General features: G+C 40.5%; 1 protein-coding gene across 4 annotated transcripts in view; it reads right to left on the bottom strand.

Moving 5' to 3' along the window:
* Positions 1-165: 165 nt before the first annotated feature.
* The window catches only part of LOC148401744 (synaptotagmin-2-like), a 42,498-nt gene continuing 18,814 nt past the window's right edge, over positions 166-23,849 (bottom strand). For 2 of the 4 annotated variants that reach the window (XM_088359037.1, XM_088359027.1), the window contains 8 exons: positions 11,857-12,070; positions 11,372-11,532; positions 7,521-7,658; positions 7,036-7,203; positions 6,417-6,584; positions 6,099-6,216; positions 5,363-5,496; positions 166-4,861 (listed from right to left, as the gene is read on the bottom strand). In XM_088359037.1, the coding sequence (XP_088215163.1) occupies positions 4,646-4,861; positions 5,363-5,496; positions 6,099-6,216; positions 6,417-6,584; positions 7,036-7,203; positions 7,521-7,658; positions 11,372-11,532; positions 11,857-12,052 (1,299 nt within the window). In that variant the 5' untranslated portion in view covers positions 12,053-12,070 and the 3' untranslated portion in view covers positions 166-4,645. Of the gene's footprint in view, positions 4,862-5,362; positions 5,497-6,098; positions 6,217-6,416; positions 6,585-7,035; positions 7,204-7,520; positions 7,659-11,371; positions 11,533-11,856; positions 12,071-22,129; positions 22,280-23,849 lie in introns of those variants that run through there. The other 2 variants (XM_088359046.1, XM_088359054.1) reach the window with 2 other exon arrangements.

Genomic DNA, 23,849 nt, shown 5'->3' with positions numbered 1-23,849 from the left:
CGTAGTCTTCAGTGAGGACCACTTTAAGTATAATGCAGTAAGTTAGTATTGGCACGTGATGATTTCCCCCTCGTCACGTGTGGGCTCATTTTTTGAAAAAAAACGTCAGACTGATATCGTCTCTCGTTTAACACAATCACACCACATAACGGACACAAAGCATCATTGTAATTAAAAGTTCTTTATTTCCTATTGGTTTTTGTTTTTTACAGAACTGGTAACACATATGATAAATTTGTAATAAGTTATTTGGCTCCCTTGATTATGTTATAAGGATCCTCAACATTTGTCCACATAAGGGTCAAGAGGAGTTTGTGAGCAACGTTTGTGTCCAGTCAAGGGCTAAAGCATGCGATCCACAGTAGGCACAAGTACTGACATGAACACACGCACCACGACACAAGACACGAAGGAACACAGCTAGAGGACACAACCTGACCGTCCTCTGATCCATTGCTTTCAAAGAGGATGAAGAAAAGAGAGGAACAGGAAAACAACATCTTGAATGAGAGGTGAAAGCGTTCAAAAAAGGGGTCAGGTACAGGAATTTGGCAGTATATACTATGTCCATGTTGTCAACATGGAGGCCAGCATTCTTTACGCACAGTAAAAGCAGAATTTGGGGAAGAACTCCATGCGCCCACTTTCAGTGATGATTTACACAGGAACAGGACAAAGACACAAATATAAAGGCAACATTCAGACAGACAAATGCACACAGACATTCTACAGCTGAAGAATACATCAGAAGGAGAATGATTTCACATTTTGCTCAAGAATAGTACGACTAAAAAAAGTGAGAGATGAGAGTTGAATGTGTGTTTAAAATTGGTTTCCCTTTTTAAATCCCAGAATTCAAATATGCAAAACAGTTGTGTGTTACAAAAAAAAGGTAGTGAGCAACATTTGAATAAAAATGCACATTTAGGAATGAATATTGAAGTTTCGGCGCGGATGTTGCACCATAGCCGCTGAGGAAGGTTGTTACTTTAGTTATTTTAGGTCCAAACAAACACACAATTCTTTCTGTACCCTAAAAGAGCAGAGAGTAAAAATCTCATCAATGTGCTTGTTTCTGCAGTCACTTTTGCTTTGTCATCTCACATTTTGCTGCCCAAAGGCTTTGCAAAACCAGGTGACGAATGCAGGCAGTCATAGCAAGGGACTGGCAGTCTTTCCAAAACACATGAAACATTTCTACTCAGGTCATCAGCATACGAGGCCAAGGGAAGCAAAAATCCTTTGCTAGTGTTTGTAATTTTGGAAACATTTACACTTTGTTTTTTTTGCAAAAGCTCGTGTTTGTATGGATAATAGCAGCATGAGCTAAAACTGCGAGAAGACTTTCCTGCTCGTGTATTATTACGTAGCTAAGCAATGCTTCAGACAAGGAGCCACGGCTCTGGTTATGCTTCTTACTAGTATTTTCAACATGAGCCATGGTCATTAAAGCTACGCTTAGTCAAGCTTTATCGTCTCTCGCAAGTGAATATGACAACACCTTTTGTTTTTAAAATAGAAATTATGCTAAATTAACTGTGTCCAGCTAGAAATAGCATTTAGCCCATTGTTAACTTTTAAAAGCATTACATTTTTATAAGCAAGTCAGCAATATAATATCTGCTGTAACAAGTTTGTTCTTGGTTTTGTAAAAATGGGTTGAAACCATTTTGTAGTATTTAGTATTCATCAAAACTATGCTAAGCTAAAAAGCAGACGCCAGTTTAGTTGATACATTTACCCCAAGTGCAAAACCATCTCTGTACATCATTTTGGAAGAGTGATTAAGAATCTAGTGAGGCCTGACACATAAATAATATGGTCCACCAACCATAGTTTAAAGATTCTGTAAATGAATAAATCAAAACACATAAATCTGCCCTAAGAAAGTGTTGTGGATGCTCACATTTGTGTAATATCTCACCCTCTGAATGAACAAAGACTACGAACAGAATGACCCGACAAACTGTGGCCAAGAAAAATGACATTTTCTTTTTCAAATAGAATAAATCTATCTACTCAGCTGAGCTCTAAAGAGTTAGTGCTTGAGTATTATGGCTTTTGTTTTATCATTTAACTTCTCTACATACATATATATTGTATATTATACACAGTTAAAGACACAAAGCCATGAAGGACATTTAAATAAAAAAAAAATAAATAAAAATAAGAAGACGGGGGACTCCAAGTCATTTGCGTTCACTGGAATGGAATTGTTCATTATTTTGGCCCTGTTGGAAGAAATAACCCTTTATTCGGAATCAACATTGGCACAGAGACTCTCATACAGCTGTTATTTTTGCTTTTAGTAGTTCAGAAATTATATTTGGAAAAATTTATAGGCTTGGAGACTTGGATACCCATGTTCCATATATATAAAACCTAATAATTTTCAAAATAAAGACCAAAGTAGCTTTCAGATAAACTTTGAAACAATATGGATGGCAAGTATGTCTTTTTGTTGTATTCTTAAATAAAAGCAAATTATAATACTTGGACCATACAGTTAGATAGCAAGCATGCGGCTATACAGTTTCATCCTACATGAACTCACGCACAGTACTGGACGACACACTTGCTTAAGAATTTCAGGCGTGGAAAGAGTCCTAGTAATTAGTAGTAGTCTTACTCTAACATCTGGATGACATTCTCTCCAATGACCCTCATGGAAAATAAATACCTATGTGTTTCATTTAGAAAATATACAGTGCATCTTTTTTTTTTTTTACCCCTTTCATTGTGTTAATAAAATGACAAATGACACCCATTTAAGTACACGAGATATTTTTGCTCCGTCTCTAAAACATGCTCTTATGTACAGTATTTTGTATAAACATGCAGTATCAACTTGGGATGAACTATGTACTATATAGGCAAAATTACACCAACGGGTTGCTTGATTGCTTCCATGTCGCCTTTTCTTTAGTGTTGTCAACACAAAAAAAGATGAAGAAGTCTTAATCATTGGTGGTTATTAAGAAAAACGATTAGCGTTTCTAAACCAAAATGCATTTGATTGACATTGACAAAGCACAGTCAACTGGTAGTTTTTGTTGTTAGCACTGGCGCAGTTACACAGGTATCCAATATTTTAGTCATAATTTGAAGTGTTTTCACTTCAGAGAGTTATTCCAAATACAGTGAACAAAACACAGAACCGGGAATTAATGAAACCAAAATATCTCATTCCCCAGGAAAAAATAAATAGAATCATACCAAAGAACAGCGTACTACCTAACAGAAAAATTCCCAGTTAGTGCAATTAAATTCCGCTGTTTGGCACGCAGTGTACGAAAACACGCGTAAATCAGTGCCGTATTCCATACATTCCGATACACGTAACACCCAAATCATTGAAAGAGACACAAATCATAAAATACACACAATCAACTCTACCAATTATCCCATGAATAATTCTTCCTAAAATTAACAATTAAAGCTCTGGTTTTGAACAATGTTTAGATGAAACATTTTGCATTAAAGTGCTTAAGGTGGGGCATAAATAAAAAAAGAAAGACAGTGATAAACAAAGAGAACAACAACACTAAGCGGAAGGCGTCCCTGGTAGTTGAAAATTGCTTATTTTGATACTTGGAAGGCTTGTCTCCTTTATGACTGTAGGACGGACGGTACAGCGGTGAAACCCTTGCGTGGAGTCCATGACTAATGGCAGTAGCTCTGAACGAGTGAGATGCAACAGCGTTGGGACGGGAGGGCGATGGACAGCAGGCAGTGACAACACACGCCTTGTAAATGTCGTCATTGGTGGTATTGGTCAAGTCTCGGTCGTTGTCACCACTCCGATGGTGCCTTGAATTGATATCTTGCACAGTCGAAGACACATAAAACACACATTTTCTCTCATCTTGGAAACTGAAGCTCTTTCTCCTGATCCACATGGAGAACAGCCTTCTCAAAAAGCGTTCAAGTGGTTTTTTCCCCTCTAACAAACCGTGTCGAAAAAAAGGCGTGGAGTCTCCTCTCAGTATTCCTGAGACGATGGGTGAAAGGTGAACTAATCAAACAGGCAGTGTGTCTGTGGGTAACTGCTCATGTGCCTTCCACTACTTGCTACCCAACTCTAGGAATGTACGTTAACTGAACAGAATGGTCGAGTAAGATAAGTGGCAGGTGTGGAGCGTGGTGCATAATACACCCAAGGAATGGACCTGCTTGTGTTATTCCTCTATCATATGGCAGTATAAAGCATTTTTATTATTAAGCACTATCCTAAGCAGACTGTGTCACTAAAGGGAAAGGTACGATATAGATGACGAAAGGGTGTTTTATCCCCCCGCTTGCCAGATTCCCATTTCGCGCTCTATCTGTTCTTCATGGTCGACACTGTACTTTAAGTAACGGAACCACAATCCCAATACAAAAATAGATCTAAAGAAAATCAACACAGCATCTGTCCATCCTCTAACTTGTCGTCTTTTTTTTTTCAATGACATGATTTCATACATATTACTTTTTTTTCCCTTTTTTTGCGCTATTTGGCATCATGATGAACTGTATCTATGGATCTTTTGAAAGATGGTAGGTAGGCGAGCCAGGGAATTGGGGGAGGATGTACATTTGGGACCAGAATATACATTGTGGACATGTGGGGCGTTCGGGGGCACCGTGGGAGTGGGTTGGGAGTTTACTTCTTGGCAGCCAGGGCTGCGAGGGCAGCATCCACCTCCTCCTCTGGCTGCAGTGGATGCCACTGAGCGATGGGACGTCGGGGGTTGGCCAACATGTCGGACCAGTGTTTCAGCCCGGCCCCGGTACCCTTGCTACCCACCCATATCTTCCCGATGGCATCGTTTTTACCAATCTTGTCGTAATCCAGCACTGTGATCACAGCTTGGATTTTCTGTTTTCAAAAAGAATACAAGAAAGTATGTCACAATCAAGGGGAAAAAAAACTTTTTTGTCATCAACACTGACCGACTCAACACTAAAACAACACCATACATATCTTAAAGTATTTTAGTGGCAGGTTTATGGTTTGGGGTGATTCTTTTTTGCTGGAACTGGAGATAAGGTAGCGGTAATTACAAGCAGTTCAAAATACCAGTCAGTGTTAGCACAAAACCTGCAGTCTTCTGCTCGAAATATTCACACCCCTGGGGTGTGAATAATTTTGGGCTGGACTGCCTTGTGAAACCTGTTGCAAATAGAGTTAGGCCCCAAATTATTCAAACCTCAGGGGTATGAATAATTTCAGGCTTCACTGCTTAACCAGTGTACCTAGCAACACCTCAATAAAAATGCAAACGTGATTATTTCAGAGTTTTAATTAAACAACATGCCAATTTATTGTTTACATTGTTTATAGTTTAGAGGCTATTAAGCAATAGTCTCCTTTTCTCACCTGCATTTGTTCAAGAGGAATCTCAAAGCTGAACGATTCGTTGTAGTAAGGATTCAATGTGTTCTTCTTCACTGTTGTCTTCTTCTTCTTCAGCCTCTTTCCATTTTGCAGCAGATTAATCTTCACATAGGGATCTGAAAGATGGATAAGGACATGAGCCATACATAGGGAATGCCTGCTTGACCTGCAATGTTGTGACGTATCAAGAGATGGCGCCATAAATGAATTTGGGGAGGTGCCAGGTGCTGCATGGGCGGGACTGCAGAGTCTACACGTGATGCACTCTTGTATAAAGTACCTGGGAGCGATGCTTAACAGAAAATAACTTATGTGTATTTGTTCGTATGTCCTTGCATATAAGTTCAAACATACTTGCAAGCTGAATGCTACAAACAGCATTTGACCTACATCAATATGACCAATACTTATGAAAAATAAGTAAGAAAATATGGTTCATTAGTAAGTTAATGGTTTTGATTAAAGTGCATAATTTTTTTTTTTTTCAGATTTTCTGATAGCTAGCTAGCTTACTGTATGTGAAAATTGAGTCAGATATCTTCTGATGTTGGGAGTCGCTGATGGGTACACTTGCCTGTCTTGTGTGCCGACACCGTGAGTTCGATTCCCGCATATGACGGTGTGTGTATATCAAAAAACAAAAATCTTCTGATGTCAATAAAGGTGCCAAAGAACTTATACTGTACAATTTAGAAGGAATGACTCATGCTTTACAAACCTGAAAGCCCCCCCACGTCCATTTTCTTCAGGTTCTTGGCTTCCAGAATGCAAATTGTGAGTTTACCAGCAGTGGGTACATAACGAAGAGAGATGCAAATGTCTCCCAGCTTCTCCGGCTGTTTTAAGAATGAAAAGAGAAAGTTAAAACCTGCTGCCATGAGCATGAGAAACAGAGGGGATCATTATTCATCCTTAAGTAGTGTTTGGAATACTTTATAAAGAAGCACAGGCTGCTTGGCCACTGAGCAAGACGACCATTTTTAGAACTTTTAGAAGACTCAAGCTTCAGGATATCACGTTCCATCTTGATTATTACCTCTTCTTGGTCCGCGCTGTCTAAATCTCGCCACTCCTCGATTGGCTTTGCCAAGTCAAGGGTGTTCATGGGTATTTTAATCTCGCCGATAACGTCATGTTTCGAGAAGCGATCAAAGTCATAGACAGACATGACCAGAGTCTTTCCTCCCATCTCTTGGAAAGGAATCTGGAAAATACAAACCAATCACAATTTAGTTATTCATAGCAACGTCTGGATACTTCACATTCTTCCACAAATCATTATTGTTGACTGCAGCGTAGAATGACCTTAGCTGTGACTTCAGTCTGGACCTTACAAAGGGTCGGCTTAACACACAGCTTCAGTAAAGCTAGTCTGACTTTGGCAAGCTTTTTGAATTGTTTCTGTTGAATCACTGAGCTGTGTCAGCAGGCGCCAAAGGCGGCCCTCTTCTTTAATTTAATTCTCACCCACATTCTCCTTGTCGGCCACCTTCAAAATGTCTTCAACCTTTTATTGCCAGTGGATGAAAGAATGAGGGCTAAGCAGGCATTAAACTCTTAGAGGAAAATGAATCAATCCAAAGCCAGATCGTGACTGGTCAAGCTGACATATTCTTTTAAATAGTAATGACTACAATGAGAACTACAAGGCTTACCTTAAAGATGAAAGTCTCATTGAAGACTGGGTTGAGAGTTTTCTTGTGAACCTTAGTGTCAAACTTCTTCTTCTTGTCAGGTAGGACAAAGACCTTGACGTAGGGGTCAGAGGTGCCACCACTGTCCATGGAGAGGAGATCGGCAGCTTGCAGGATTCCCACTGTCAGCTAGAAATACATTTGAGTAAGAGTCAGCATAGATGATCCTCTGGATCCTGATATTTGATCAGGTCAAGAGCTGCATAAAGACTATGATAAGAATGTGATGCTGAAACATTGTCCGAAATATTGAAAACTGAGGGTGGTTCTGAACTTTGAATGTTGCCACCTTAAGCAAAGTTTCACGAACCAATACATTATTTTTATGCTTTGACATTGGAAATTGGTGGAGAACTGGAATGATATGACCTCCAATCATTTTAATCCAGACGATTCTTACTTGCTTCCACTCTCTTCGTGAGTGTTAAGGAAACTGATATTCTTGCCTTGTTCTCCTGGAAGTCATAATCAATGGAGTACTGCAGCTTTCCCAGTTTCTCTTTCTCCTTCACCTCCTCTTCTTTTTCATCTCCAGTCAGTCCTGGTTCCACATCGTCTTCCTCGTCATCATCGTCCTGTTGTTTCTGTGAAACAGAGGGGCGGAAGGCAATAGAGGAAATAGTGAGCAGATGCTTTAAAGTCTCAGGTCGTGCTGATCAACAACCCTTGGCCATTAGCAGTCGGGTTAGTCACAGCACCTACCTGTCACTTACCCCTGCACACACAGGTGTTACTAGTGCGATCTGTTCATCGATGACCACGGTTGCAACCTGACTTGATTTCACTATTTCTTGGGTGACACCATTTGCTGTTAGTTGGCTAGTTACTTTATTTATTGGTATTCCCTGTCTAGCATTTAAAAATGAAGCGATGAAGTTGTCCTGACCTAGAAAACACTGAATTAATACATGGGTTGGGATTATAAATAAGAATTTTTTTGGGGTTTATACACGCTCTGAGGTGTGCATCCACTCTAATAACCAAGCATGCAATAAAAGTAAAACTTTCAATTATGTTGAAAAAATAGATCCCATATTAAAAAGGATTGTTTGAATATTCGCATGAAAATGGTCTACCGAAATAATTATAGAAAGTCAAATGTGACGTGGAAATCGAGACGATGTTCCTGTTTCATGCCATTTGAAATAAATTTTGGTCCAAGCTGAGAAGCACTGAAGGACAGAGCGATGGGGTAACGGCAAACCACGCACGCAGTGATTTCTGATAGGGAAGGCTATCTGGACTTATATCATATATATATATCATTCCTTGTAGCTGTTTAGCTTCAGACATCCTCACACATTTTCTTGTTTACGTTGCCATTGTCAATATCTGTCCTGGGTATTATGATGAACATGGTATATGGCATTAGCCATACGATTGGCTCCAAGGAGTCCAAGCATGAGTACTGAGACAGAAGTGATCAAGGATGCAAAATCGTTCTGTGGGTTTGGGAAATCAAAACTACTTCTGCCTGCAGGTTGGGAGCAGGTCGGCTGAGAAAATTACAAGCTAGTTTATCAATTGTTGCCTTCGATTTGATAGTCCGACTGTCCAAGCTAAAAGTCCTTTGATCATGCTTCCTATTCTTCGAGCTTTGGTGGTTTGTTCTTAACTCGTCCTTTCAGTTTGGATTCAAGTAGAGAATTGCTGACTTTTCTATGGGTGTCATCTTGAGTAAACACTGATGTCTTCGTAAAAAACGGACGGTCCAGCTACTCTCTGGTCAGCTGAAAGTGTTGAGCTGGAACAGGGCGCATACACAGATATAAAAAACATTCTCACTAGACTCATTTTTGTCCCAATGCAGGCAGACACTTGCCTTGCTTGCATGCAGTCTATCGTGCATACTTGGTAACTCACACCCCCTCTTGTAAACTCACACGATTGTACTTATTTGTGGCATTCTCTATTTCTGTGGAGGTCAATGCGTTTCATTCAATCATGCCAGGCCGCAAAATGCAGGGTATGTTTCTTTCTGATGGCTGATGTAAATGAATTATCTTGTAGCTTGAGCATGGGCAGTTTGAAAAGGGCACATTTTTGTCAGGACCAAAAATGTCTGAACTCATCATACTGCTTTGAGAAGATTCACTTTTCCCCAAACTCCTGGGGAGGGCTCTGGGATAGGGACATGATATGTCTGGATGCATGCCCTTTGCTCACCATGGGATCAAGAAGTGGTTTCACTGCGGTGTCTTGCCTCAGCTTTGAAATCAGGATTGTGAGTCGGGCACATTTTGGGCAAACATTCAGGCACACCATCTCTTTCGCATCTGTCACCTTGTATGTCAGCAGCATGGGTCATCCAGGAAAGTTACTCTCAAGTCAAGTTGTGGCCATTCAATGTTACCTACTGCAAGGGCGTACGCTGGTCTTTGTCAAGAGATACAAAACAAACAAGTCTGATCCGTCGTGGAACTCTGAGCATGTTTGCACGCGAGTGGGAAGCCAGTGAGTAAATTTCAGACCTCAAGAGCAATTAGTCGTGAGTCATTGACAACCTCTTTGATTTGCGTCGCGCTTTAACGGCCCATGATGGTGCAAACAAGCCCATAGTTCACTGGTGGGTCGCGTTTGTATGACATTATCCAGCTTAGCCCTTGCACATGCATGTTAGTGATCACTAGTGAATTGCCGAGTGCACTAGTCATTCAAAAGGCTCAATCAAAGGAAGGGTTTCATATTCATTTCAAACCATTTGCATTAAAACATGTCTTTGTTGGATTTCACATATCCGAAGAGAACCGTCGTTGTATCAAGACATAGCAATTGGTGCGGCAAGTCAGTTCAGTGGATTGTGCGAAGCAGCTTAATTGCTCCCAAAGATTCCTCAAGCACCAGCAGCGCCTAAGCTTGCAAAGAGCTCGGAAAGCCATAGCACTCATTGACATCATCACTGCAATCCATCCCCCTCAAGCCCAGCCCGCCCCCACAGCTCCCCCCTCTGCACTGGTCTGCGCTTACTCAGAGCGGCCAGAGAGGGGCGCCGCGTGCTATTAGACCTACCGTAGGCAGAGAAGTCCACCACAGTCAAGATACACGGAGCACATATAAGACACAAAGCAGGAAGGAGGAGAGCAGAGACAAAGGAAGAGATTGAACTCACAGCAGACACCAAAGAAGGGTAATCACAGCAAATGCAGTCAGCTAAACTGTAGGGAGTGAGGAAAATGACAGACACGCCAACCTCCTCATTAGCACAATCATATCTTGTGCAGCAGATCCATTGTGCCTTAAAATAACTGGACTTTTAGATGTATTGTTAGCCAACTGAATGAGTCGTCAAATCGTCACTGAGGCGTGCAAAAAAAAACAAAACAAAAAACAACCCAAATAAGACCTGCACAAGAACAATTGTTGCAACAGCTATTTTTAGAATCACTCTTGAAAGGTTGTGAAAACAGCGTCGGGGCTGAGCTGAATACATGGGACATGTCATTTTCCACTCAAATCCCAAAGCACAAGTGAGAGAGTGTGAGAGAGAGGAAAAAAAGAGAGAGAAGAAGAGAAAGAGCAACAATAACATTTATGACAAACACAGCACATAACAAAAGAAGAGAGAAAAAAAAATAAAACAGATAATCACGGTTGAATCACGGTTGCTAAGTGTTATTTTCATCCGTGAAAAATACACTGACCTGGTTACAAAGCCACTGAATAGAGTCTTTGCTCTTCATCTACCGTATGCTGTAGTAAGTGAAAAGTCGTAAGAATTGTGTGGCCAGTAGTCCAAAAGGCGTTAGAGCTGACTGCATAGTTTTTAGCGGTAAGAAATGAGGCCAATCCACAGCATTTTAAATTTTCTCCTGAGTCAGAGCTCAGGACTCAGCTCTGGCTGGCTGCACTCAGGGATGGGAATCAAAAAATACATCTAACATTGCAATCCCACTTATGACATCATCATCAACCATGCTTGACACTCTCCTGGATATTGTTAAAGATATGCTGCTGAGTTTGGACATATCTTTAACAATAAGGGTTAAGAGAATCAAGTCTTTGGTGAGAAGAATGAAGTCAATGAAAAGAAAATGCTATTAGTTAGGATCCAAGTTTAAGGAAGGCCTTGAAACCTAAATGTTACTCTCAGTCAACCAAGGTAGAAAAAGCTGACAAAATTCTGTCCTCTTGGAGAACTAGCAACTCACCTGATGATTTGGAAAATCAAAACCGTTTGTCCTAAAAACTATCTGTGCATTATTTATCAATTACAAGGCCATATTATATAAACTTGGCTGGGGTCAAAAACTTATTAACCGCTTAAAAATTCCCCAAACTCTCCCACAGTGTCTTATACCTCTCCTCCTTTGAGGTTCTTCATCCCCATGTCACCCTTTCCCTTCTTGCCCTTCTTGTTCTTCTTCTTCTTGCAGCAACATTTCTTGACGATGCAGAAGCAGCACGTTAGAATAAGTAAAGCAGCGACCACAGCAATGGCAATGATGGCCCAGGATGGCACTGTGGGTGGTAAACAAATCCATGTTATAGATGAAACATTCCTAGTCCGAGAAGAAAGAAACAAATACTTTGACATTTGACCGACCGCTCGTTTAGTCAGGTCCGTGTCATGCTATGGGCCAAACAGATTTTATAAGAGGTGCCACGCTTGTGATTAGATTGAGGGAAAATTAGATTTCTGCGCCATTAGGGGGGGGCAGCCACTGATCAATAGTGAATAAAGTCGTTATGAGGCCGCCAATGCCTGCGGCCAAAGCAGAAAATCCAATTCCAAAACGACTGCTTCGTCATCACAAGTTGATTGGAAGTTGGTTCAGTACTCACGTGGGATCTTATCGATTTCATTCAGAAACTTGTTTTTGATCTCGTCGAAGGCATCGTTCTTGCTGACCGGCTCGGTGGAGTTGTCTGCAGAGACCAGCGCGACAGGGGCAGGAGTCACAGTCAAGGCACTGGCCCCTGTTGGCTTGGCAGCGACCATGGGCGTTGTCTGGTGCTTGAACAAATTCCACTTAGTCATTTAGGCTGCACACAGTCCCTGGATAAAAAAAAATCAGGAAAGTAGCCATTACCCCGTTGTCTCGAGTGCTTTGTTACTGTTAACCATGCACAGGTATTCTACATTCATTGCACTTACTGGCAAAACAAATGCATGTTTGTAGTTCTGTTCATTTATTATTAGTAAAATGGCGGAATGGGAGATTACTGAGACCAAAGAAAAACAAAACAATTATTCCTTATTGCTTGTGTAATTTGAGCTTTGTGGAAACTGAGACTGCATCAGAAAACATTCTGGGTTTGGTACTAAGAAAGGTTTCTCACAAATAAATACAATGCAGAAGCCCTATGAATTGTAAGGGTGCTCGATACTATAGGCACTTGTTTTACCCCTTAATCTTGTGTTACGTTTCAAAATGGAATGTCAGTCTCAATGTCACACATCAAGGCAGAAGTGAGCGTGAGAGTGTCATTTAAAGCATTCATGCATAGCGGCCGCCACTGTGGACAGTTACTCAAAAGCTGATCTCTCGAAGCATGAGTACGTACAGTATGGATTAGAGATGTGTCATCTCATACACTCCCACCCACTAGTCAGCCAGGAATTTCTGTTTCTTAAAGCCTGGGAGATGTTAAAAAACTGGAGTAACCAATCAACAACCAAGGTGTGTCTTTGTGTGTGTGTGTGTGTGTGTGTATCTAAAATTTGATTATAAAATTATTATTCATATTTACATAATATATATATTAATTTATTTATTATAATTTTATTTTGATTAATTTTGCTCACATGTTCAAAATAAAGAACAATCAATTAACTTTAATCTACAATCATCAATCATTGGGACTATCAACCAATTTTATTGAATGTACCAATTACAACAGATGGACAGAAATATTCCTTTTCTGCCCTCAACATTTTTGGGAGTGTTTTAAAGATTTAGTCACAGGTCAAAGAGCTTTTGGATATTGGATAACATATTTAAGATGCATTTAACAGCATTAGAGCATGTTCAAATATGTGAATATGTGAATTAAACATTATTAAAACAAAGTATTTTATAGTTCACAGGTTTTTTCACAGTTTTGTAAAAACACAATTTCATCAGATAATGCTCAAACACAAGTCGGCCAACCCGAAGAGTAATAAAAACCTTTCCTGATGGAGGCTGCCTTAATTAATGCGTAAAAGGGTCGAGGTCATTGCTGGCGTATTAATGAGTAGAATGATAAATCGAGGTGCTTTACAAATGCATGATGAAGCCATTTCTATTCCCAGAACCCTGCGACCCGACACCATTGCATCCATTTTTACCAAGAGAAGCGTCATACTCTGAACAGCGATTGACTATGACAGCCTGCGCTCCAGTCTGACACCGTACTGGTTCCAACACATTTCACAAGGCAGTGAGGTCAGTGAGCAATGGTTTGAGCTGACTTGGTAAGAATATTTAGGAGAAATAACCATCAATAGACATCACTTTTGCTTTGTTTGCTTGTCACCTAATGTTTCAGCCAATTGTGCCTGACCATGAAAGGTGTTAGGAGAAACAAAAGAAACATGCACACACCATTCTGCCGTCGTGTTTTTCCCGCACCAAGCAAATGTTCACTCAGAGCTCTTATCGGTTCCAGAAATCACAGAGCGACAAGCGCAGCTAGAAACGACCTGCCGACACGCTGATGACTGATTGGGCCGAGAAAGATGACAAGAATAACAAGAGTTGACTCTTGACGTTATTAACGTCATGGAGATATGGGAGAAAAAGCAGAATTTTTCCATTTCTTAGGTGCCAATCCTCAAGTTACTGCTGCAGTTTCAGCCGCCATTTATTGCCACATATGAATTATTCAGATTGGGTCCAACAATGAGGATGAGCTCATGTCACTCACGGTCACCCCAACATGTCTTTAAAACTACTTATGCTGACATTCTACCTGAGGGGGAAATGAAATATATATAGTACACATTTATTTATTAAATCCTATTTATATTCCGTTCACATCAAAGTATTTCTGGTGGTTCAGAATGTAGTCAAACCAGACCACTTGTATTAACATTTACTGATATGGGCTCAAGCATTTGTCTCCCCTACTCTGAGGGTGACAGCAAGGACGGACAGAGAGGACTTACGTTTTATGAGTGCCACAAGAGACAGCTTTTAGCAACCGTCCTAGAAAAATTCACAATTTATAGTTGTCAAACTTCACGAGCCAATTCCAAAGCTAGATGTACACACTCCCAGTTCATGGGATCAAGCGTTAATGTTTGCATGTTAATATTAAACCTCAATATCAAGTACTGCCAAGGTTCTCCAAATAGTTCGGTCCATTATTTCACTGCTTCAATTATGAAGCCAAAAATAGCACATCATCAGTAGATGTTCATCACAATTTGGTCGAAGAGAAAACAAGGTTTTTAACAATCCATCCATTAGATATGACATTTTATGAAAACCGAAAATGGGAACCGAATAATGGTGCTGCAGGAAATGTCAGAGGATCTCCAGAGTGATTATGATGGATCCTCTGGGTTCCTTGAACATTTGTATAAAATCTCGGCAATCCATCAAAGACACTGCAGTCTGCTGAAGAGGCAGATGGATAATGAGAGACATTGCTTGGAGCTAAATCATATATGAATAGCTAAAAGAAAAGGAAGGACAGAGAAGGATTTGCAAACTTTTGATTTAAAGGTGTTGGACAGATGGGAAATTTGAATTTTGACCATGGAGCAGAAAATTCAATCGTTACTAGGTCTCTTCAGATAGAGCTCAGATCAAATGTTATCATGAAAACTCAATTATGAAAGCATATTACAGAAAACATGGAAACTGGGATCTTTCAGCATTTTTAATATCATTTTGCTTTGCCACAAGTACTTCTGTCGTGCAAACAACTTTTACCAATTAAAGTCATAATAATTAAAAATTACGATAGGAAATAAAATTTGAATCGAGTAATTGCATTCCAACAGTTTTAAGACAGCGCTCTTGTTAACATGTCCTAACCCCTACAGCTACTTTATTTATTATGTGTACATGATTGCAAATTATTGCTCACAGCTGACAGCCTTAACCTTGTGTACCGTAACATTCCTTTCATTTGATAAACAGAAACGCAGTAATCGACCAGCCTTTTTGCTTCATTGCTATTACAGAACCCATTTATGTGGAACCGATTATATTGTTAAAACTACCATAACAATATGAGCTCACCCCGGCTCACTTCTTTCTCATCGAGCCTGCGGCAATAAGGACGGACAAGTATTTGTTCTATCGGTGTAAAAAGGAAGAAAAAAAACCCCAGACCTGCATTTGCGCAATAAATCTTTGTCAAGAGGCCTATTGATTACACAGCCTTTCCCGACAATGTGTTATGATTCATTTGAGGTTTAACTCAGGAGACAGCAATCATTCCTGGCAGACTCAGCAAGCTTTGAGGTGGTTAATAAAGGTTTTATGAAGGCAGTTTTTTGGGGTATTTGCCTTATGTCCTGTGGAGAAAAAAAAGTGTGCCCTTTGAGGCTCTGCTTTATATTATCCAAATGCTGTTGCAAGATTTGTCCACGGATAATCACAAGTTGCCATCTTGAATAGACAAAACATTAAATAGGATAGATAGGAGATGCAGCCAGGTCAACCTTTCACATAAATTGCAGCATCTGCATACAGTATCTATAATAAATCCAATATAAAAGACCTTCATGTAGATAATGTGGCTCTAATTGTCACAGAGAGACTTTATAGACAGCCTATTAGCGTCCAGGTTGGGACCGCAAAGTGAAAACAACCCAAGGAGGGTGAGCTGAAGTCATGCAGCTGTTCTATTACACAACAACAAGTACCCTGCACAGCAATTAATTAACTATTTGTCCTTTGTTTCCCCGACCCTGACAACTTCCCTCGACACTGCTGTACACAGCTGTCTGCAAGTGGCCAATGTGTGTGCACGTGTGTGTGTGCAGATTAGTGTGCATGTCTGTATATGAAATAGAATCTTGAATTTCCATCCATATAAAACCCCAAATCACGTTAATCCTCACTTTCCTACTGGCTTCTGTCAACAAGAACAAAACTGGCCATAGGACTTGCGGCTGCAGCTGAAGGCTACATTCAGGAGCAGTGAGGCGGCAAATTAACTATTGAATATTAGGCAGTGTGAAAAGGTTGCCGTATTCAAAGGGAGACAACAGCAATGGCTGCTCGGCTCACACAGGTCACCAGACGAGCAGGTCCATCAAAGATAAAGATCTGTGAAATGCGATCTGTTCAAATCATCCAGCCCACGCTGACGCTACTGCCATCTATGACATAGTGTGTGACATCCACCTCAACTGCCCGTCCGCCTACGTTTCGTCCAACTCTCACTAATTTGATTGCGATGGTACATTGGTTCTTGGAAACTACAGTTTATCATTGATTTCGCAAAATCATAATGATAGGGAAATTATCACAGATTGTCCATGTGGATGCTCTAATTTTGTGCTCGCGCTTTTCATGTTGAGGAACTTTTTTTCATCCAAATCTCATTGGGCTCTTTTGGGTACAAAGCTACAAGCTGCAACTTTTGATATATGGTCGTGCCGACCCAAATCGGTCCCTACCGACTTTAGTTAATGAATTAATTTTTACAATGATTCAGCGGTACTGTCCCACGCAGTTGTCACATGTATGAATGAAATCCGATGACATTCACCACACACATTTGCTGAGCGCCAAATCTGTCTGCCTGTGTCTTGATCAAATTCCTCAAATTCACCTGCACCACAAGTTATACCCCGTTTTAGCGAGTCTAAAATCTAGTCTACTTTCCCTAACCAAATTGCCAGATGGGCTGGGGGCAGCAACGTGGTCCAGAATGCCCACCAAGGCATAACGTGGCCCTAAATACTGTAAAAAAAAAAAAAGATTTGCCCCAACACAAAATGAAGATGCGCCTGTTTTCACACGGAGCACACGGGCTCCTGTCTAGAAAAATGAAGGACCTCAAAGTTTGTTGCTTGTCTCAACTCTGTCTTGACCACATATATAAGGATTATTAGAAACATTTTAGAAATTGGAAAGGGAGGTGGGGAATCACACTTCTTTGCTGACGATCAGAAGTGGAGGAAATGCTCAAATTCGGTCTGATTATTGGGATGTGTACACTTTGCTTTATATCTAGCACAGAGAGCATTGATCAAATCAAGAACGCAGAGTTGAGTTAATTTGTTTCAGTTACAGATAATTTGCACCTATGTTCCTGACTCTTGCTACTCACTCTCCAGTAATGCACTCTTGCTGAAATGGACTCGGAACTCCCAAAGTCGCAATGGTTTCATTTTGCTAACTTCTAATAGGATTACTGGGAGAAACTGATGGCTGCATGGCCTGTTATTTAGCACTGAAGTTTGAGATAATGTGAGGCTCATGGTCCGAGCAGAGTGCATTCAAATGGAAGACCGATACTCCAATCTCTCAAGATAAAATACTCTTCTGCTTTCATCATCAACATTTATTACTATGCCCCTATTTTGCTGATTCACTAAAGTAAGACAAGTACAGAAAAAACCTCTGGCAAATTCTGAAAAGCACATGATGCAAATCCCTTGCCAGATTCAAGTTTTCCAGCTGAGCAACATAAAAAAACAACAACATTTTATGTTGTCACACTATGCTAATTACTGCAATGTAACAATTTAAGCCATGAAATCAATTGAAATGCATAACGATGTGATGTCACCAAATGTTATGATTTCAAGGACTGCATGTAAAGGATTAACTAAGATAACTTTAGTTATTTCTTCTGCAAACTCATTAAAATAAAGAATACACAAATTAACTAGGAAGACCACAAGCGTCGCAGAATTGATTACTGCATATTCAACTACGGCACACTGTATAGCTGCGTTTGCAACCCAACTTATTCTACCTGATATATTGTATCTACATCTCACTTCAACCTCTCGGCAATTTGTTATTCTGTAAAAATACTAAATGAATATCTACAATGCAGTGTCTTGATTTAGAACATGGAAGTATTCAAGTCAAAATAATTTGCTGTGTGTTGCTTTTACGAATTGAAACTTTTCAAGAATGCAATCTAATTTCTCTTTTTTTTTTGGGTGGCTCTCGTGAGGAAGAAGCGGTTCAGAAAATGTATGGATTGATATTTGATTGTGCTTTTTGGAATAAATATATACATAGTTTGACCAATGTTATCGGAAGAGTTTGTCAAGATAGATTTTGGAAACCGAGAAAAGCAACAAAATGATTCTGTACTCCAACATATGATGTGTTTCCAGTTCACTGCAACACAGTGTTTGCTTATGCAACCATTCGGGGTCAGAAATCTACTTGGGCATCACGCCCCCATAATTCCCTCCGGGTTGCAAATATACTCGTTCAAGATGCAGGCACAGAGAACAAAAAAAGAGCAACAATCCACAAGAAAAGATTGTGAGCATGATTCAGTGTGGCAGCTCTGTCAACATAATGCAATTAGTTCAGGAAATCCTGCCAGTGCCAGCACTGATCTGAGGGCAGTAGCCGAGATAAGGATGTCACAAAGGTGTCTTGCATATCACCTCACTGGAGAGCGCTAGAGGAAGGCCTCGCCTCGTATATCTTGCTGTGTGCTGACCCGAAGGGTGGTCCGGAGAGGCTTATTTACAAACGTGCTAGTGCAGATAAAACAACGCTTACTCTCACCTGCAGCTCGATGTGACTCAGCTATTGTCAGGAGGGATTCTTGAAAATGGCTAGGAGATGTGTCTGAACTGGGCTTGAATGCTGAATGAGGAGATGTTGGGAACATTTACAGCCAGTTGCCATACATCCTCCCCCTGGCCCTCAGCGCAACCTCTCTTTTCCATCCTCTGATAGGTCGATTCATTATTCTGTCACTGATAGAGTGAATCAATCTGTATGTAAAACTGCGTGGGGAAAATATAAGCAAGGGCAGGGACACTGCAGCACTGCAGATAGGCCATATGAAGATCCATAACATGGAGAGAATTAAAAAAAAAAAAAAAAAAAAAAAAGACTGAAGCAATTGGTGACTAAGACATGAATTTAAAAACATCAACAACAGTGTCAGGCTTCAAAGATGCTACTTCTCAAGCTCACCATTTAACAAATGATTTCAGTTTTTCCTAATTCTGTATAAAGTTTCAGGGAGGTACTATTTTTGGTCTTTAGCAGTTGCCAGGCAACCAGTGGAGATGACAGGGAGATACAGAAAAATTGTTTTTTAAAGTTTTTGTACAGACAATCCAAAGAGCGTGATGAAAGAGGCACTACTTTATGTAAGCCAGGTTCTTTTGTCATTGTTATTTAGTTTTCAATGCATAAAATGTCAAACAATATTACACACCTATGTGTGCAGTCAAAATCTCTACCTGGAAACGTAATTTTTAAATGTGATGCAAGATGACATTTTTTAATGTGTTACATCTATGATGTTTATGTTCACCTGCAGTTCAAGAACTGAAAAAAAATTAATTGCAGAATCGGCACACTGCAATACAAATTGAGTAATATTCTGCCACGTTGCTCGGAATTCCAAGAAGTCATTTTAACAAATGTTGAATTATATCTAAATTCATATTTTGCAGGTGCTAATCAGAAGAATGAACTAATTACCACTAAAATGCATTGGAATATGAACCTGTTCAACACGGCCGACAAATAGCTGTTACGGTGCATTCGGAATTTCACTCTGACATCTTAACACCGCTCTGAGAGTGTGTGTTCGGAGAGGCAGAGCATGCTCCCCTCCCATTAATTTCCTAACACAGCTCCGTGCCCCCAGTTGCAGTGGCTACAGCGCGCTCTCTGGCACTCCTTTTTTTTTTTTTTTTTGGTGCTGTCTTACTAACTGAACGGCATATTTGAACAACACTCTGGGTTTTCGAATGTTTGGAGTAAAGCAGTGTGCCCTCGGAGCGTATTCCCGAACTAATCTCTCCAGTCTTTATGACTACGTTCAAGTCGTTCCCTCTTTGCTCTATTTCACAATTTTTTTATAGCATATCAAAAAGTACACACCAAATGTTTCTGAAGTCTAGCAAGTGTTGTACAGTAAAAATGGCTCTGTAGCAAACAAGACTTGCTTTGGAAAGTACTTTAACCCATTTTTGCAACATTAGATATTACATTTCATATTGAACGGAACCAGTCTACTCCAACGTGATGAAATTTCCTCTTTTCTGCAAATCCATGTATAATAAATAACCCCCCTCTCTTTACACACACAGATACACGCACAAGCACGCGCGCACACCCAAACTATTTAAGCAAACTAAAAAAAAAAAATCTGTTATTCACAAGAAATTAACACTTTAATCAGCAGTGTGGCCCTGATACTACTTTACACTTTCATGTTCATTCACTGTATATAATTATTTGGAGATGTTTGCCTTAACCCATGGAGCTTCTATCATCCCTATGCCAAATTGGCTTTTCCCCCCCAAACTAAGTCTTTCATGAGACAAGCTGTCAGGCTTGTCTGGTTAGTGTTATGCTGTGCTTAACTATTTCCTCGTCATGAATCTGGAAAAATATCTCAGCAATTGTCACATAAGAGACAAGCTTTAATTTTTGAGTTTTCTCTTTTTGTTTTGAAGATGAAACTGCTGACATTGCACCATCAGCCTGGTGGCTAGTGATGGAAAAATGAAGCTTCAAATATGCTTCATGAACCATTTGTATTATTTTACTCCTCTAGATAGCATTGTTCGTTTAAATAAGATATTTTATTTGTTTAAGATATTTAAAGTTGCTGTAATTTTAGCCCAATATTAAACAACTGGTTCATGAAGCAATTTGGTGATACATCTGACTTTGCCATTGTCACCAACAAACCGGGTTGGGGGAAAACAGTATGTGACATCAGGACAAGTGGTTCCACGAGGACTCCAACAACGACACAATAGAGACTACAAAAGAATAATTTGGAATGTGCTTCTATTCTTTCTTACTCATTGAGCAGACCAAGCTTTTGGGCTCCTGCTGTCTTCTCAACGGGAGTCAATTGAAGACAGAAATAAGATTGGTGAACCTCAAAGCATCCTCATTTTTCTGGGTTTGCATGAGAGACTCGGAGAGTATTTGTCAGTGTGATAGCCACAGGATGCGGCAGCCTGCGGTTCACACTTAATGAGCCTGCCTGAATGTTTTACAGCCAGAGAGCTCAGCATCAAACGACCCTCTGCTTCTTGCCACTGCAGAGGTAAACATATGTTGAAGCTACCAAATATAGGATCTTCTGTGCAATTGTTTACAATGCTTCAGAAAGTTGAGTGATCATGTGACCACTCCAAATATCGGCCAGTATTCTCTTTGAAGAAACTGTGCAAACGAAACCATATTTGCTTCACAAGCACATATATTCCAACCCTCCAGGCTCTCAGTAACACTATGTGGTTATTTATAGGAATCGAGATTAATGTAGAAATGAATTTAATTCACTAAAATCTCTTCTAATGACAGGCCTAATGTGGAATTACATGCAGCCCAAGATAGGCTTTGTCCTTGGTACTGTCACCTCAGTGCTGCCAGTGTTATATGTCCCATGAGAGACGTTGGGGAAAAAAAAGAAAAAAAAGAGCATCCTGCAGCACTTTATAAAATCCCACCTCTTGTTCTCCCCTCTTCAACACAACTGTCAGCCTCCTGACTGCTTACAAGAATAAGAGCACATTTCCTGCCGTGTGTTTTGCTCCATAATGGCAAAATACAGTGGGGAGGGATTATTTTAGTGTCAGTTCTTTTAGCTCCACTTGGTGTTATTTCTCACTGATCGAGGCAATTTTGTGAGATGCTGTAATTCTCGGTGTCAAGCGAAGCATCTCTCAGCAGGACACGCTTGTGGACCCTCTTTGGAAAAGAGGCGTGTCATCTGTCAAGTAAACCAGATTGAGACCCCATCCCCTATCGCTTTTCTTGAGTAAAGTTTGCATCGCATGCATGGGCAACAAACGTGCCGAATGAAGTAGCACATGCAACGAACATCCCTCGGCAAGCAGAAGCATTCAAATCCCATCACTCGATTCCTGACTCTTCAGAGAGAAAGTATCCAAGCAGATGCTGAGAAGAGAGTTAAAACACACCCTTACCAGCAATACTGTGATTCCGTAATCCTATCCCCCACAACAGGCTATCCCATTCACCAAAGAGGCACTTAGGATTAATGATAAAATGTTTTTTGAATGTCCCTAGACCGCTCTCCCATCAGTACCAGCAACTGCAGTCCTCTCCACACCGTTTCCACTGCACCACTACTTAACCCCCCCCCAGCACCCCCACCCACCCACACAGTCTTCTGACTACCCCCACCTTTGTTTCTTTCAGTCCCCTCCTCCTCTTTCTATCTCTTTCATGGATCCCTCACCCCCACCGCTCTCTTCCCCACACTCTCTTTCCATCCCTCCCTCCACTCTAGTGCTCGGTACTCAGCTGATTTGCGATGCTGCTCACAAGGTGCTGTATGCAGCACTCTGCGTCCCGGTGCACGCGGGCAACCCAAATGCATCCTCATGCACTACGGACATGAGTGTTTCTCGCTTTTAACGACATCGCTGTTCTGAAAGGTGATGGAGTTGCATTAGCATAAACAAACGGGTTGCAAAGGAGTTGAAACAAACAAAAAAAAAAAAGATGAGACCTGGACATAATAGGATGAAGATGAGAAGAAGACATTTGCTGGCTGCTTATCACAGCATCCGTAGGCTGCATGCTGTCTTTATACATTTATCAGTGTTATGTGATTGAGCACGCACCACTCCCACTGTCAACAGAGTTTCAGAGTTTGGACTCACAAGCACGGCACAAATATAAACAGAGGAAATGATGCATAAAAAAAACAGTTTTATATGGAGTTATTCAAATGACAAGCTCGCATTACAATATTTATTTTTGCGCCATAAGAAAAATACATAAATCTGGCTTTAAAGCTGGAAAATTCTAAAATCTTAAGGCTCAGTCTGAACAATCTCCAAAGGCCACTCAAACAGCTTCAACTGCCTATTTTTCCTATTACAGTGGACAGGGCATGTATAAATCTGCTGGCTTAATGACAAGACGTGACACACTCATTAACTTAACACCAACGCTGAGCCAGACACTTTGGAACCCTGCGGGTGGAACAGTGTGTCACCAAGAATTATCATTGTCCCTTAAGTGAATCACCTTTCTTATTAGCTAGAAATGGGCACTTGGACCAAAAAATCAATAAAATTGCAATCTCTTACAATGAAAAAGCAGTAAGACATAGTGAGGCAACGTTTTGTAATTTCCTAACATATAACTGCATACAGAGGAATCTACTTTGTATCATGACCAAAGGCTATATTGCATTTCTCAGAGTTGTATGAATGAGATATTTAGGATTGATAAAGGTTTTCAACTGTGCCGACACCCGAAATGAGATCATTCTGATTGCCATTGTGTTACAAGTTATTTACAGTGTCAAGGAAAAGGAAAATAAACCTGCAAATATCTTTTTCGTACCATTAGCAACAGAACTGTCCACCTGCTTATTTGCGGATTCTAAGTACAAAGGCGTGTGTCATAACAATCATTCATCAACCCTGAGAAGCGACTATACAGGGTTAGTCACTACATGAGGTGTTCCTAGTATTACTCTTCTGCACTTCGATGTCAGATTTTTCCTGGTATCTGCTGGAGCCATCCAGCTATCTTGAGGGTAACTGCCCCCAGTGCCCTGTTGCCTTTAGCCTCCACGTTCCCTCCAGATTTTCATGTTACTTTTACCTTTTACGACTGCCTAACCCTAATCCTAACCCTTGACCTGACTGCAGTTCATCATCAAAACAG

Source organism: Syngnathus floridae, chromosome 2 (genome assembly GCF_059516105.1).
Source record: "Syngnathus floridae isolate MCC-2025c chromosome 2, RoL_Sflo_1.0, whole genome shotgun sequence".
Lineage (NCBI taxonomy): Eukaryota > Metazoa > Chordata > Actinopteri > Syngnathiformes > Syngnathidae > Syngnathus > Syngnathus floridae.
The sequence above is the reverse complement of the archived record's forward strand: the minus strand, read 5'-3'. Positions and strand labels throughout refer to the sequence as shown.